This window comes from Rattus rattus, chromosome 8, assembly GCF_011064425.1.
Source record: "Rattus rattus isolate New Zealand chromosome 8, Rrattus_CSIRO_v1, whole genome shotgun sequence".
Lineage (NCBI taxonomy): Eukaryota > Metazoa > Chordata > Mammalia > Rodentia > Muridae > Rattus > Rattus rattus.
The window spans coordinates 97,637,170-97,653,241 of NC_046161.1; the positions used below are offsets into that span (position 1 = coordinate 97,637,170).

The window sequence follows — 16,072 nt, forward strand, 5'->3', positions numbered from 1 at the left end:
AAAGGACCCTAGGGGTGTTTTTTTCTTTCTTTCTTTTCTTGTTTTGTTTTGTTTGTTTGGTTGGTTTTTGTTTTGGTGGCAAGATTCTATATGCAAGATTCTTCTCAGCTGTCCTGGAACTTACACTGCAGATCAGATAGGCTTCGAACTCACAGAGGCCTCCCTATGCCTTCCAAGTGGTGGGATCAAAGATAGCAACACCACCACCCTAGTTCTTAAAGCTGAAATCACATTTCACACTTGGCACTTGCATTGCTGAGGCTAGAGGATCAACAGTGTAAGGCCAGCCTGGTCTACAAAAAAATATAAAACAAACAAAACCTACCTTCTTAGTCAACAGTCTGGGTGTGTGGGCATGCAGTTCCGTGGGGCAAGACAGCCTGTGTGGACGTTTGTAGTCTGTTTACCACGAGGCTGAGGGACAGATACAAATTCTCAGCCCTGCTCAGGGAGACACTCTGCCCCAAGCAGCCCTTCTATAAAGAAAAGTCCTAAATTCAGGGAACTGAGCACCACCACCACCGCCCCTTGGGGCTGGGAGTATGTCTGGCTTCACTGCAGCCTCCAGTAGTGATCATAGGAAAACCCAAGCCTCCTGTAGGTCTGGAACGCAGTGCTACTCCGGCACCCGCTCCCCGGGTCTCTGGGAATATGAAATATGCCCCCCGTGGGACTCATCAAGCAGGGCCCAGCTCTGTGCTTCTGTCATGTTAGGAGCTGTCCTGCTGTCCCCACGACCCAAGGCTTGCTGGGCCAGAGCCTCGTGTATGACAGCACCACAAAGCCTTCCTCCAGTCTTCTCCTGCCTTCTGAGGCTAGGCTTTCCCAGGGCCCAAGAGAGCCATTTCTCAGCCCTTCCAATAGCAGTCATGGTTCCCCTATGAACACACATTCACTGAGCCCATTCTGTCTGCCCCTGTGTGAAACCCACTGCCATCCCTGAGAAGTCTCCTTAACTGAATGTCATGTCAGAACCAGGCTTTAAGGAGAAGCAGGCAGCTAGGGCCATTGTGAGAGCCAAGAGCCAGGCGTAAGGAGCCCAGCCAGTGAAGGCATGGAGGCCTTGGGTCCTCTGGTGGGGGTTACAGAACAGCAGCCCAGGAGTGATGGGACACTGAAGACAGCAGACCTGGAGCCCACCTAACCTGGCAGAAGCTGGCGGTATGTGAGAGACAGACAGACAGAAAGACAGAAAGACAGAGACTTGGCAAGAGGCTAAGCTGTCACAGGCTTGCTCCTGGTAGGCAACTTTCTAAAACCTTGGAGTCAGACTTCACCACAGGTCAATGGGTGGTGACATCAGCATAACTGAGGCTTCTAGCCTCCCAAGCTGACCAGGTGGTTGGCCCCTAGGGGTCAAGAGGCCTTGCAGGTCCTCAGTTTCCCAGCTGCCCTTGTGGTGAGTGCTGCATCAGAAATCAGTTCTCTAGCCCCAGGTTGGGGTTGAGCTGGTTTTACCTTAGAGACTCCCATGTTTATAAAATGCACACATTAATTTTCAAACGTGCACTTCTAAGGCAAGTGTAGTGGTGCATGCCTTTAATCCCAGAGGGGGGTGGGGGCAGGGAGCATCTATAAGAGGAACAGAGCTTTTGAAATGACCTTGCAAGGTGTGGGTCCGTTTGCTCGTCTCCTCCTGGCTGTCTTCCCCATCGGCAGTCTCCTGGCTGTGTTTTAGATGGAAAGCCCCTGAGTGTGCACATCCTGACACTTGGCTGGAGCCAACAGGTCTTCTGAGCTCTCCTCCACCATCAGAGGAGCTAACCTTCAGATGCATGGAAGCCATGAGAGAGGTGCTGAGAAGGCCTCAGCACGGATGGCCTCACCTGGCTCCACCCAGCCTGTGGCTTTGGCAGGAAGCAGGTAATCCTGATCTTAGCCACCATGGCCAGAGCATCCCTGCATCCCTTGCTAAACAGTTTGGGTGGAATTTGGGATGTCTTCATCAGGAAGTTTCCTGCAGAACCAGCAAGATGTCTCATCAGTAAAGCACTTGCTGGGCATGCCTGCCAATCTTTGATCCCTGAAACCCACATAAAGCTGAGGGGATCATCCCCTGACCTCTATGCACATGCGTGGACTTTGTGCACCTTCCTTCACTAATAAATAATTAAAAGAATAAGTTTGAGGTTGGAGAGATGGCTTAGCTGTTAAGAGAGTTTAAATAAAAAATGGTGGGAACATAGGTAGTGCTTACCCAGCATTCACAATACCCTGACTTCAACCTCTACGACTGCCCACCCGAACCGTTCCCTGTAGAACACACTTAGCCTTCCTGAAGGATAAAGCCTTGGGGCTCTGTAATGAGAGCACAAAAGGCACATGAACACACACATACACACCATATATTCATACCCCCCCCCACACACACACACACTCATTCACTCACTCACTCACTCTCTCACTCTTACCCTGGCATGTGCTTGCTGTTGGTGTAGAAGAGAGCTTGTTCTTACTATCCCTGTGAGACTGCTCCTTGGGGCTTCACTTGCTCCTCTGCTGAGCTCATGGAGGATCTGATCCTAGCTGGATGCCATCCATGCTTAGAGCAGGCAGGATTCTTCAGCTTCATTCATACCCACCAAGTATGGAGAAGCCTACCGAATAAGCCGCCTGCCTATCAGATGCCTCAGCACATCACTTTCCTAGATTTGAAGCCTGAAGCATGGGAACAGCTTTATGTGGGTTTCTGTGTGTCTTGGATCTTTGATACAATTCCTGTGGCCTTAGTTTGTTTCCTTCCTTCCTTCCTTCCTTCCTTCCTTCCTTCCTTCCTTCCTTTCCCCCTCCCCAAACACCCCCCCGACAGGGTTTCTCTGTGTAGCCCAGGCTGTCCTGGAATTCCCTCTGTAGACCAGGCTGGCCTTGAACTCAAGAGCTCCACCTGCTTCTGCCTCCTGAGTGCTGGGTATAGCTAAACCTGCTAGGATCCTTGGTTAACTGGCAAACTGCACTGGGGCAGCAGCTGAGGTAAAGACCAGCAGTTAGTCCAGTGTTGTATGTAGCACCGTGGGACAGCCCTGCGAGCCTGAAGCATGGGAACAGCAGAAGTGGACATTCAGGAGTACTGTGAGCTGCCAGGGAAGTGCAAGTGTCTGGGGCAGGGGGCACACAGAAGGTGACAGTGGCACTGGGGTGAAGCTGCTGTTGAGATTACAGGTGAGTCTGATCCTGAGCTAAAGCATCCAGGCCCGAGGAGATCGACGTTCTCCTGAGATGAGCACATCTCATGACAGTCTTTCTTAGAATCTAGTTACCTAAGTAACTGGGAGGCCAGCAGCGTTTATTACTTTTGTCTTAGACATCAGCAGCAACTGGCTTGGGGAAAATGTGGGCGTTCCTTCCTTCTTTCTTAAGATTTATTTATTTTTATTTTACGTGTATGGGTGTTTTGTCTGCTTGTATGTCTATGCAACCCATGTGTCTGGTGCCCATGGAGGCCAAAAGAAGGTGTCAGACCCTCTGGAATTAGAGTTATAGATTATTGTGAGCTACCATGTGGGTGCTGGGATCCAAACCTAGGTCCCCTGGGAGAGCAGCCAGTCTCTTAGAGGCTGAGCCTCTTTCTAGCCCTGAAAAAAAGAAAAAAAGGAGGGGAGGAGGGGCGGAGAGGCAGGGTTTTAACCTGTAACCTTGGCCAGCCTGGTACTCAACTTAAAGATTAAAGGCATTTCCTGCTGTGTGCTTTCTCTCCCCTGGAGGACTCTGCTCTGAGCTCATCACCTCATCCCCTCCATAGACAGCATACATATGGTACCCTCGTCACCCTCACGATTGGCCTGCCTCAGTCATTTTGCTAACAAAGCAGGTTCTACCCTAGAAGCCTAAAGGGAAAAGCCAGGAGTTAGAGCACTGTGGTTGGGCTTTACTTCTCAAGGCCTTCTGTGGGGTGGAGCACCTGGTGCGGCAGTTAGAGCCCTTGTAGTGGCTGTCCCTGCTGTTTCTGCACTGCTGACTGTCCCACTTCGTGCATTGTCCTTCAGAAACATGGGTGCAACCACCCGGCTTTCTGCCTTTGTGTCTTCTGAGGTAGGCAGCAGACATCAGCAATGCTGGTAGAGCCAGGTCTTCCCATGAGGCCTTGTGAGGTCTGCTGTGCTGCTGTGCTAGGCTTGTCCCTCATGACAAGACCTGGAGGACTCAGTCCCGACCCTGGGGCTGCCGTACTTGCTTGTGTGACATCACACATCGAGGGGCTCCAGCACAGGCTCTGACCTGCGTGTTCTGTCCCCTCGTGCCCCCATATTGATGCTATAGAGGTTAGCTGGCAGGCAGGTAGAGTGTTGATCAAGCTCAGCTGCCCACTGGCTTCCTTGTGTTTCACTGTGGACTCAGAATCCTGAAGAATTGCTGGGTGGAGCCTTGCTACTCTCTTGAGCTTTCGAGGCCCCGGTTTTCTCTTCAGGACGTGGGGTGGAGCATGGAGTGTAGACAGTGGAGATCCTGGAAGCCTGGGAGGCTCATGTGCGCAGCCCAGCACAGGCTTAGCCAGGGGCTCAGTGGTTCTGTTTCAGGAGCCGACAGCAGAGTTATTTTTGACTCAAGTTTCACATCTTGCTGCTTTTTAAAAATACCAAGCCATGAAATTCTTGCAAATTCTTGCTCCAACTGTTTTTTTAATAGCACGCAGTGCTTCAGGCCAGCCCCAGCCATGCTGTGATGTCACAGTTGGGTCCCTATGGCTCATAGAGACTGCTAAGCTCTATTCTAAGGCTTGAAATTAAAGCAAGAAGAACCAGGCGATAGAAGCTCTGCTGATTTGGGGCTCCTTGGCAGTCACGTTTGCCAGATGTTGAGGTCCCTGAACTCTGCTGATGTCGTTCAACAAGGCCAAGGGTTTTTGTTTGATTTTGGGATTTAGACACCTTTAAGCACCCCCACCCTGCCAAGTCCCAGCAGTTCCCTGCTTCATGGGCTACTGGGGTAAAGTGTCTACCTCCACCCTGGTGGGACAGGTGGGGGTGCTGGCCCACACCACCGTGCTGTGGGCCAAGCTGGGTGACTACTTCCTGGAGCTCTCAGTGTCCTCCTTTGTCATGCAGGCCAGCTGTTGTTTGTAGGAACGACTGGATTTTAAAAGTACTTACACCATTTTCCCTATGAGTCCTCTCATGGGATCCCAAACCCAATTTGTGGGGAAGGCGCAGAGCAAGAGTTCCCTTGCATGCCGCCTGGCAGTCCCTGCTTACAAGAGGGTACGCGTTTGTGTCCACTGAGACCAGCCTTTGCACATCAGTGTTTGCTAACACACATCTAAGCACGCACGCACACACAGGCAGTCCAGAGTGAGTTTGTCATGCTCTCCAGACGGGCGTTTCTGGGCTACCCTTCAGCACAGTCAAGTTCAGAACGGCCTGAGCCCCTGCCACTTGGGGCTTTGGAGAGGGAGGCTTGTCTTCCTGATAAGAGGTTACTTCTTGGGAGACACTGTATAATCTGTGGTGGGGACAGGCTTGATGCCTGCCTTTAGCTGGTTGCAGACGCTCCAGGGAAGAATAAGAACATCTGGCCCCTCATCCCCAGCCCTGTTGCTGGCTTTGGCATTCAGTCCACAGGCTCCTGTGGCTTTACAATGGGGAAGGGTGGGGGAGGACATTCCTGCCTCAAGTACCCGGTCAGGGCAGTGTGCAGCCTCCACTCACAGCACAGCTTTTTCGTTGCACTCCAAAATGAGCCTGCGCTTGGTATTGCATGGAAGGCTGGATGCAGCTCCCTGGGGATCTGGCAGACATGGCTTGCTTTCCGTCTTCCATCCCGTCTGCGGTTGTGGTGAAAAGTAACCCCCTACCCCCCAAAGAAGCTGCAGATTAAAATGGGCCGGGCAATGGCTGCGGTTACCTCTGGAGCCTGGGAATGTTCACGGTTGGTCATAGGAGACTTCTGGGGCTCCAAGCTAGAGTAGTGGGCGGGCTGGAAGACGGTGAGCAGGAGTTGGGAGTGGGGACATATGAGATGCCATGCGTGGACCCCTCATTCCGGCTGGTGCAGGATGTGCTTAGAAATGGGTAAGGGGACTCCAGTACCTGCTCTTGTTCATCTGGAGCCCTCTAAAGGACGGGTCAAGCACAGAACACGAAAGGGGCCTGTGTAAGCTTTAGGTCGGACAGCTGCAGACAGGCTGTGCTGCCTTGCGATTAACCAAGCCACAGCTGCCCCTGTAGGCTGCCAGGTGCTCTCTCTGCCGAAGTTCCATTACAGCAAAGCCAGGAAAAGCTTGCTGTTCCCATCCACTCACTGACCTAACCGGTACTGAGCACACAAACCCTTTTCATCCCGGGGGGCTGCAACAAGATGGGAAAGTAAAAGTGTTGAGCTTGGCCTAGCACAGCGATTGAGAACAGTTCTACGTCTCGCCCTGGACGGGCCAAGGCTGGCGCGGTTGGAAAACTCAGGGCAGGGAAGTGGATTTTCCCTGGTGGGTCCAAGTGGCAGAGGAGGCTTAAGAAAACACATCCTGGTGACACATGCCCTTCTCTGTCCCTGCAGCTGTCCTATTGGGCAGGAGCTGCAGCGATGTTTCTCCTCCCAGCGCAGAGCAGTCTTCTGGGCGTGGGATGCAAAAGGTGGCCAAGGTCCATGTTGGACTCAGTATAGACTCAGTGTAGCAGAACCTCTGGACAAGCATGCCCGCGTCCTGTCCCTTTCCCATGGCTGGCAAGGAGAGGCACTAAACGCAGGTCCACGGTGGCGGGGCTGTGTTCTGGTCTCCTGGGGTGTGAGCCATGCTCCAGGGGTCCCTGGAGCATCTCGCTTTACAGCCGCTGGAGGTGGGTCCTTTTCTAGCATCTCCTTTTAAGGGGAGGCTCTGCTTATTGAGAGGTGAAAGAGGAATTGCTATGAAGCCATGAAAAGGTAAATTAGTCAAAATTCCTTAATCCAGTGGCTAATCCAATGATAGAAAATAGCATTTCGTGTACTTCCCTAAGAGAGCTAATTCAGCAGAGATGGGGACTGGGGCAGGGAGAACCGGCAGAGAAATCCTATACCCCTGAGATAATGTGAAACAGAGCCGGGACCCATGGGCTCCGGGAGCCAGGATTGCTTGCAGCAGACTGTGGGCTGGGGGGGAAGGTGTTAGAGATTGTGGGGGATTTCTGTAGATTCTTGTGTTTTATGGGCCAACTGTGTGTGACCCTGGGTACTTGAACATTACAGATGTCATCATTGGAAAAGAGGACCTCCACTCCCTGCCGCCCCCATCCCCCCTGTCCCCCTTGCCCCCCCCTCGTCCCCCAGGCCTTAAAGCTGTAAGTCATCAGTCAGGGCTGATGGGAAGAGGAGGAACTAACTCACTGATTCTTCATTCCAGCTCTGACTTTGTCTTTCCCCATTTCCTGCTTTCCTAAAGTCAGGGTGGGGGGCTCTCCCAAGGCCATGCTTGGGGTGGGGCAGGTGGGGTCTGGCACCCACCTTCCTCCCTGCCACACTTGCGGTGTCGAGGGATTAAAGTGAACGAAGTGCTGTTGAGAAGCAAGGCCGCCCATCGCCAGCCTCAGCTGCCCTTTGCTCTAGGGAACTGCGCTCCCTACTCCTAACATTCAGGACTCAGCATTTGTCCCTCACGGGCTTTCTAAGTGCCACCCATGTCTTGGAACGGGAAGACTTGGAACTTGTCTATGAACAAGATTTATACAAAACCCTGCCCTAATGGTGTAGACACTAGATGTCTGACTGACAGGCTGCCTGAGGGCCAGCGTTGGCACCTCAGAGTTAAAAACCCCTGTATAACAAATCCTTCAATGTGGGCTGTGACCAAGAGCCTGGGTGTCAGGAAGGGTTGGACCAAGAGCCTGTCTCCAGGGAGCTAAGTTGGCCCCTCTAGTTCCTAGTCACCTTGACATGTGACTGGCCAGGCACTGTCCACCATCAGCAAAACAGGGCTTCCTGTGTGCACATGTGTGTGCACACATAAGGCTATGTACCAAGAGATGGGCTAGCACTTGCTAGGGACAGGGCAGAGCTGGGACAGAGCCCACTCAGCATCCGTACTTTGGTTTTATAGCTCATAAGACCTCACACCAGAGAGAGGCTCTCCGTTTGTGGCTTCTGTTTTAGGTGTTGAGAATTTGAGTAGAGTCAAAACCATGTGATAGAGAGATTAATTCCACATTTTCTGTCTTTAAAATGAACAAAGGAGTTAGAAGTGTGTAGCACAGTCCAGATCATGTTCTTGGAGCCAGTGGCCATCCCCAGAACCTTCGCCCAGACATACCACTTTTACTCACAGCGGCGTGCCAGGGAAACTGCACCTTCTTCTTTTTTTAAAATGATACCCCTTAGCCTTTAATAGAGTCCCGAATTTGGGGGGAAGGGTACTGGGGAACCCAAGATCCTCCAGAGAGACCTCCTGGGAAGCCCAAATCAGCCACAGTCCTGGAAATGATTAAGAGCAGTTTTCCATCGTAGGGGAGCTATAAGAAGCCACAGACTTTGCACCCCAGTGGCTCAGACCCTGCTAAGACTGATCACAGAAAACTCTGTTTGGAATGTCAGTGTGTCCCAATATCCCAAAGCCCAGCCAGGCAAGAGCTAGGGGCATCATGGTGCCCACAGTGCACCCTATTCCCACCCCAACAGTATGTGTGGAATAAACATGAGTTAAGTGAGGGTTGCAGTAGCCTTGAGAGCTGTATTTTACATACAAGAAAACTGAAGCTCTGAGTCCGGTAACATAGCCAAGGCCAGTCGGCAAGCTGGTCAAGTTCAGATTTGAGCACGGACCATCAAAGTCTGAATCCTGTTCTTTTGCCACACAGGCCAAAGCTTCTCACCGAGAATTGCTGTGACATTTCTCAGGTGCTCACACCCCTGCTTCAGTCACACACAAAGGAGAAGGCGGCAGGCCCCACGTATGATCTGGGGCCAGGAGGGATCCTGGGAGAGAAGTTGTACCTGGGTTTCAGGAAGCAGTAGTGACCTATACCACACAGAGCCACAAGTGCCATGTGAGTGTCACACACAGGAGTCTGATGTTTTGGGTAGGAAGGGATGTGATAGAGGCCATGGGAAGGATGGGAATCAAGGTGAATTAGGACATGAGTCACTTGGCAGCTGAGACATGGTGTCAGGGGGACAGACAGGAGGTAAAGCCCAGAGTATGGCAAGGAAGGTGTGGGTCCATAAGGTGGATGTGGTGTGTGCTAGTGCAGAAGGAGCCCTTTCTCCACAGAGCCCTGCTATGGCTACCTTGGTTGCTATGAGACAGCCGAGTGCTACCTTCTGCCCAATGCTGCTGTCTTTTCCTAGCCAGAGTAGGTCTCTATCTTGCCCTAGACTCCCATACTAGACTACAGTCACTCCTCCTCTTGCCGAGGCAGAAGGCATGTGGCTGGGTGTCAGCATTCTACTTCCATCTGGCTGCCTGGCTTAGCCACCTTGCCCACTTCCGTGTTACCTACTTTCCAGCCCCTGGAGCAGGCCCAGGAGGTGCCTCCTCTCAGGAATCTACTCTCTCTCCCAAGAGGGTCCAGGGTTCTCCTTGGAATAAGACCTGAGCACAGCGAAATGCTCTGTCCAGGGTAGGGTATAACTGCTGGGAAGAAGGTCCCCAGAGCTCGGTGGGGAGTGGGGTAGCCGAGGGAAGCTGCGCTGAGTCCTGCACATGTGCAGATCCTCCTAAGAGCCTAGCCGTGTATCTGAGAAGCATAGCTAGAGTGGCTGGCCTACCACATACCTAATAGCTCACTTAACTCTTTTTTTTTTTTTTTTTTTTTTGGAGCTGAGGACCAACCTCAGGGCCTGCACTTACTAAGCAAGCGCTCTACCACTGAGCTAAATCCCCAACCCCATAGCTCACTTCTTAATTCCTGCTAAGATATATATATCACTTACCATCGGTGATGGCAGAGCAGTTTTACCAAAACTCAGCCCTTCCAGACTTGTCCTGGTCACAGCAATGTCTAGAAGCCCTGGGGAACCAGAGTCCCTTGTACTGAGTGTGTAGGTGCCTGTCAAGAGTGTGGTAATAAGAGTTGTTGGATATCCTGAGTGGGTCAAAAGGACCTCATGAGTGTCCTGTGATATTTCCACAAGAGAGGCCTTCTGCACTGGTGGTGACCGTGGCTGTGGGGAGAAGTAGCTGCTGGAAGCTGTGTGACTTTGAACATTATCCTTGGTCTATGTTCTGAAGGGCCTTCCATTCCTCTACTGGTGGAACCAGTGGTTAGGTCAGGTCTTCACCCAGAGTTCCTTCAGGCAGCAGCAGACGCCATATCATCTTTCCTGACAGGACCTGCTCAGACCTGGCTTAGTGACACAGCAATAGGGAACAGAAAATGGAGGCTTCCTCCTTCCCTCTCCTTTTTGGCTAGGACCCCTACTCTAACTTTCGTCTTTCTTTTCTGTTTTTAAATTGTTTGGTTTTGGTTTTGGTTTTGAGACAGGGTTTCTCTGTGTAGCCCTGGCCCTCCTGTAGACCTCTGTAAACCAGGCTGGCATCGAACTCAGTGATCTGCTTGCCTCTGCCTCCCAAGTGCTGGGATTTAAAGGTGTCCCCCACCACCATGACCAGCCCCCAGCCGTATTTCTATCATACATCTCTTCCTACCCAACCACACTGGCCAGAACAGGACCGTTTGCCAGCTGTCCCTTGGCCTTTTCACTCATCCTATCCTTGAGAAGCACCATGATGTTCCACTCTGTGACAGTTGTCAATCCTCTCCCAGGGACAGCAGCCTCCTCAGCACTGAGAGCTGCAGCCTGAGGCCCACAGCCTTATGTCAGGGGCACCGTACCGGTGGGTAAGACATTCGCGAGCTTCCCTTACCTTCTTCCCAACACAGTGAAATGTGAGATAGAAGAAGAAATAACCAGGAAGAAAGAGTTGTAAGAAGATGCAGTATCAGCCTACTTTGAGAACACCAGACCAAAGAGGGAAAGAGGCCAGTGAGACTGTAGGGGGTCAGTAGTGGGGAGACAGGAGATGAGCAGGAGGTGGCCATCAGGAAATAGAAGGGACAATGAAAGGCCCATGCAACCCAGGGAGAGAGCACGAGGGTGTTGGGTGTCCCTGAGGTAGGGGGACAACCACCAAGTTGTACCTGACCCTTTTCACTGTTTTGCCTTCCCTTAAGGAAGAAATCTGGTCTCAGGGTTCTGGACTTTCTCACCCCTCCTTAAAATGGACAGAAGACCCTTCTCTGGGAGTTTGCAGGGATTGCAAGCGCAGTGTGGGTCACCGGTGAGGCCCTGTGAAGTTGCCCTAGCTTTCTAGTCACATCTGTCAGAAGCCAAGCGTCTCCCCTCAGCCACCTCAGGCCATCAGAGATACCCAAGCCCACGCACAGCATCTGGTCTGGCTACTGTGGGTTCTTGGTCCTGTCAAGGAGCAAGATTCAGCTGTTAGGGGGTCCTAGAGCTTTCTTGGGATCCTGGCAGGCCTTCAGCAGACACCCTCATAACTGATGCTGGTATAGAAAGCCATCATCAAAACGACCCTAGCGCTGTTTCTCTGCCACTGGGGGGTGGGGGGAGCCTAGTGCCAGACGTGTCAGGCTTGGCATTTTGGTGCAGCTTCTTTGAGAATCACCATGGTTCTTAGGTGACTAAAAATAAAGGCTGTCACTTTAGAGTCAGTTCCTTTTAGACTGTTTAGAAGGCCCTTCAGAGTGTTACGTAAAATGTCTTACTCGTCTTGAACTGTGAGTGAAAGAAGCCGCGTTTGCCTGGGGAATGTTGCCCTAACCGGAGGCAGATCGCTGTCTCCCCTCCCTTGCAGGAAAATCAGGATGGAAATAGAGTACCATTGTTGAGCCTATCCTAGGAGGGTTTTCCTCCAGAAGCCCAAGATGAGTCACACTGGCAGCCCCACCCCCGGCCCCAGCTCCTAAATCCTCACTTGCCTCCCTGAGCCAAGGGCTGGCCCAGCCACTTGTCACTGCGCCCTTGGGTTTTGTCCCCAGCACCTTACTCCTATCCGGTCACCTACGCTGGGCAATCCCTTCCTGGCTGACTCCTGCAGGGCTCTGCAGCACCCTGGATTGTCCTGTGCCCTGCAGAGCCCCTGGCCCTCCTAGGCTGGGTTCCACTTTCCTTCATCATGGGCTTGTGGATGCGCTGACCGCTCCACTCTCCCAACAGTGATGATTGACTCAGAAGCGCTTGTTCTGCTGCGCTCACTGTGCCTCCTCCAGGCCACTACAAGGCCTACTGTGTCCCTCTGTTCTCTCCAAGGGACCTCACACTCCCTTCTCTCCTGGGCTCTCTTCTCTAACCTGCATCTTGGCTCACTCTCCAGAGAGTTCTCTAATTTTGTCTAGTTTCCTCCAGGGCTTCCCTTTCTCCAGTCTGAACCACCCCCACCCCTCACATCCGATTCCACCTTGCCTTCCCACAGCTATGCAGCCCCTCCCAGACTCTTCCCAGGCAGCAGCCACATCCTCTCACACTCTCCCTGCTGCTCTGAGGGCTGTGGGGCCTGGGGCCCTCTCTCCTTGATCCACCGTGTGACACCGTGTGAGCTCCTGTGGTTGTCTGCCTTGCCTGGTGAGCTCCTCCCCAGCTCCTGATCATGTCTCACTCCCTCAGCCTAGCATGAGGCCAGGCGGGCCAGCACAGCCCCCGGCCAGCATAAAACTTGTTATTTGTCCCTTTGAACCAGTGGGCACTTGTCCACCCCTGACTCCAGGACAGCATTGTCCCTGAAACATTACCTCTTTTTTTCTCCCTTCTCTTTCTTTTTAAACTGTATATGCAGGATGCACACATATACACATGCTCACACACATACCACAGCATGCATGTAAAGGTCTGAGGACGACTCTGGGGATTCAGTTCTTTCCTTCAGCCATGGATTCTGACGATCATACTCAGAGTGGCAGTCTTGTGGCTGCCATTACCTGAGGAGCCATCTCACCAACCCAACATTTTTTTTTTCCTTGCCTCATGGCTTCTGTGAAAATTCCAAGCCTAGGCATTTAGGCAAATCAAAGACCATTTGCCTGAGGTTTGGGGAGGGGATGCCTGCAATCTAGAAAGTGTGTCTGTGTGTTACCAGACGTGTGACAAGGCCCTGGTTGGCTCTGAGCAAACTGGAGTTAGGACCTCTGGAGGCCTCCGCCTTCTCTTCGGGCTGCACATGCTTAGACATTGTGATTGGAAGTCGTGACAGGTGTTCTGCCCCTCGGGCACCTGCAACCTGATCTGACACACTTCCATCTGAGGGAACCGGCCAGGGCATAAATCACTGGATGACCTGGAAGGCCAGGTCTTATCTGCCTTTGTACTAAAGAAAGTCAAGGGAGGTAGGCTATGGAGTGTGGACTCCCAATACTGCAGGTGTGTTTTTATTAAAGTCCCATTCACATTCTGAGAGTCGGATATGGCCTTATGTTCCAGCCCAGACAGATCAGACTTTCTGTGACAAGAGACTCCCATGGGATTGAAATGAGGTGGGTAGCTAGTCGCCTGTGTGACCAAGCTCCCCTGCAAGGGCACTGGGTAATCAGAGTCCTCTGGACACTGATGCAATACATACTTACCAAGCTTTCTGAGTCCCAGACACTGGTGTAGACGTGTGCTCACTGCAGGTAAAAGTCCCACTCTGAGAGTAAGATTAGTCTTGGCAGGGAAGCCCCAGATGTCCACCATGATCCCAGATGTTTTGTCCTCCCTCCTCTAGGTCCTGGCAGAGTGGCAGCAGCCTGTCCTGAGTGTTCCAGTCTGTGACCTATGCAGACCCCAGCCAGGGGCTTGCTTAGTTACCTCACCAGACTGAGGGTGTGTGATCCTGCTACTCAGAGGCCCTGGTGGGGCCTTTCCACAGCGGGGAGAACCCTCTCCTTTGTGGAAGAGAAGAGCAGCACACACGAGAGATAGCTGAGTTGGTAGAGCGCCTAGCGTGCACAGAGCCCTAAGTCTGATACCCAGCACCCAAGTGGGCATTAAGCAGGCATGGTGGTTCATGCACATGTTCATAACATGTTCATGTTAAGGCACAAAACATGTTAAGATGTATCTTGGAACTGCCTGGTAAGTTATCCCTGGTGGTGACTGCCACCTGACCTCTTGACAGAATAGGCTCAGGGGCAGAGCAGACAGAGAAAGTGAGTCCAGACACGAAAATGGCGTGACTCTTCTAGCTTGCCTGGCAGGGAGCAACGCGTCAGAGTAGTAGGGGGAGATGCAAGTACAAGGCACTCACTGAAGTGTCCCTTGCCAGACACGGTGTTCTTGTCTCTCATCCCAGCACTGGAAGGGTTAAGGCAGGAGGACTGCCACAAGTTTGAGGTTTGGAGTACATACATCGTGGCTACAAAACAAGGAGTACCCCTTCAGAACTGCAGGCAAAAGTGTTCCCAGTGGGGCCGGCACCCTCCATTAGTGAATGGTTGTGAAACACAGGATGCTTTTCTATTCAATTTAATCTAATATAGACACATTTAATGACCACATTCCTGCTGGGCTAAAGTCTGGGCCTCCCTCCCATGGAACTGAGTAGAGGCCCCAGTCCTGCCATTGGCCCAGCATCTCTTGTTTTTTAGGTCCGCAGTCTCTGCATTTGGAAATTGGGTTCCTATTAAAAGTTTTAAAGGGGAAGAAAAAAAAAAAGCAGGCAGAAAAGGAAATGCCATCAGCGCTGCTCCCCACTGTGGCCTTGGGTCCTGACTGTCTGTCGGAAAGGGGCTGGAAGAAGACTGATTCCGGCAGTGCACGGTTCACAGCAGCCAATGGAAACTTGCAGGAATGCTGCTTGGGCCAGCCGGGGGCTTTTTCCACTGCCACTTTACGAGATGCAGACCCGTTGCTGGTTCCTTGGCTGGCCAACTTGGAGACGTGAGGAGTTCTTTGAGCTGAGCTCTGCCTCAGGGGGTCCAGTTCATGTTCTACAGGCAGTGACTTTTCAGGTTCTGTCCTCAGACCTAGAGGGACAGAGTCCTCCCATCCCTGGCCAGCTCATGTAGAAGGGACCAGCCATCAGATGGAGCACCCTTTGTAACAGCTGACATCCACACAGGATGCTGTGAGAATTTATAGCAGCATTGAAGGGGAAACTCTTTCTCAAAATGTCTGTTTTATTGAGTGTATGAAAGCTTCCTTTCTGCTGGATCAGGCTCAGGCATCCATGGAGCCTCAGGGGATGAGACACATTACCTGGCCTTTCTAGTGACAGTGGGAACCTAGCTTGTTGCGCTCACAGTGACCTTACGTGCGGTGACCTTATCCTCAGTGGCTGGTGTGGCCTTCATGTATGAAGTGACCAGCAGAGCCTGGGCCAGCTTAGCGTTGTTAGGGTTGGTGAGACTGGTGGGACAGGCAGAGTGACAGTCCTCTGTGAAGTGTGCAGCTGCCCAAAGCCAGAGGAAGCAGACAGATTCTACAATCTTTGTGGGAGCCCCATCTGCAAGCCTGGCCTTGGTCCTTGAAGTACACATAGCCTGGGTGCGTGGAAGTGGTTCCATGTGGCATTGTCCCTTGCCAGTGATCACCCTCGTCCTCACCCCCAGGTGGCACTGTCTCACTCTGTGCTCATAGGACCCACACAAGTAGAGCTCCCACCCTCTGGGCTTGGGCTGGTAGGGTGGATGACACTCACTTTGTCCCCTGCCAGTCTTGGAAAGAGTGCCCTTAGCATAGAGGGGAGGGCTGTGTCCTGTGCAGGAGTACCAGACTAGGGCTCAAAATTCCTTATCCCATGGTTGTCTTGGAGAAATGACTGAAGGCTATGAGGTCTGCCATCTGCCTTTCCTCTTCCTGCCCACAAATTCTCCAGAGATGGGCACAGAGGGCATGAAAGGCCAGGCAGAGCCCATTGGTGGGGAGTCAGGCACGTGGCATTTGGGTACCAGGCTGAAGTGGCTTACAGTGATTCCAGGGCAGCAAGGTAGGCCCTCCATCCTGAGCCTGATACCTTTTATTTTGCAGACAGTGTCCATTCTGGAGCAGCGGCTGACACTGACAGAAGACAGGCTGAAGCAATGCCTGGAGAACCAGCAGCTAATCATGCAGAGAACACCACCTTGATGAGGGGAGCAAGGATCAGGAGCTCAATTGATTGGGGGGATAGCAGGCCAGGGATTTGTACGGGAACTTGAGTAAATAAATAAAGGGATCCCACCCGGGGAGCCACACCTTA

General features: G+C 52.3%; 1 protein-coding gene across 1 annotated transcript in view; it reads left to right on the forward strand.

The window, feature by feature from the left end:
* Poc1a (POC1 centriolar protein A) overlaps positions 1-16,072 on the forward strand; it is a 67,153-nt gene extending 51,081 nt beyond the window's left edge. Inside the window, exon 11 of the mRNA XM_032910831.1 lies at positions 15,862-16,072. Within this exon, the coding sequence (XP_032766722.1) occupies positions 15,862-15,960 (99 nt within the window). The 3' untranslated portion in view covers positions 15,961-16,072. The remainder of the gene's footprint in view (positions 1-15,861) is intronic.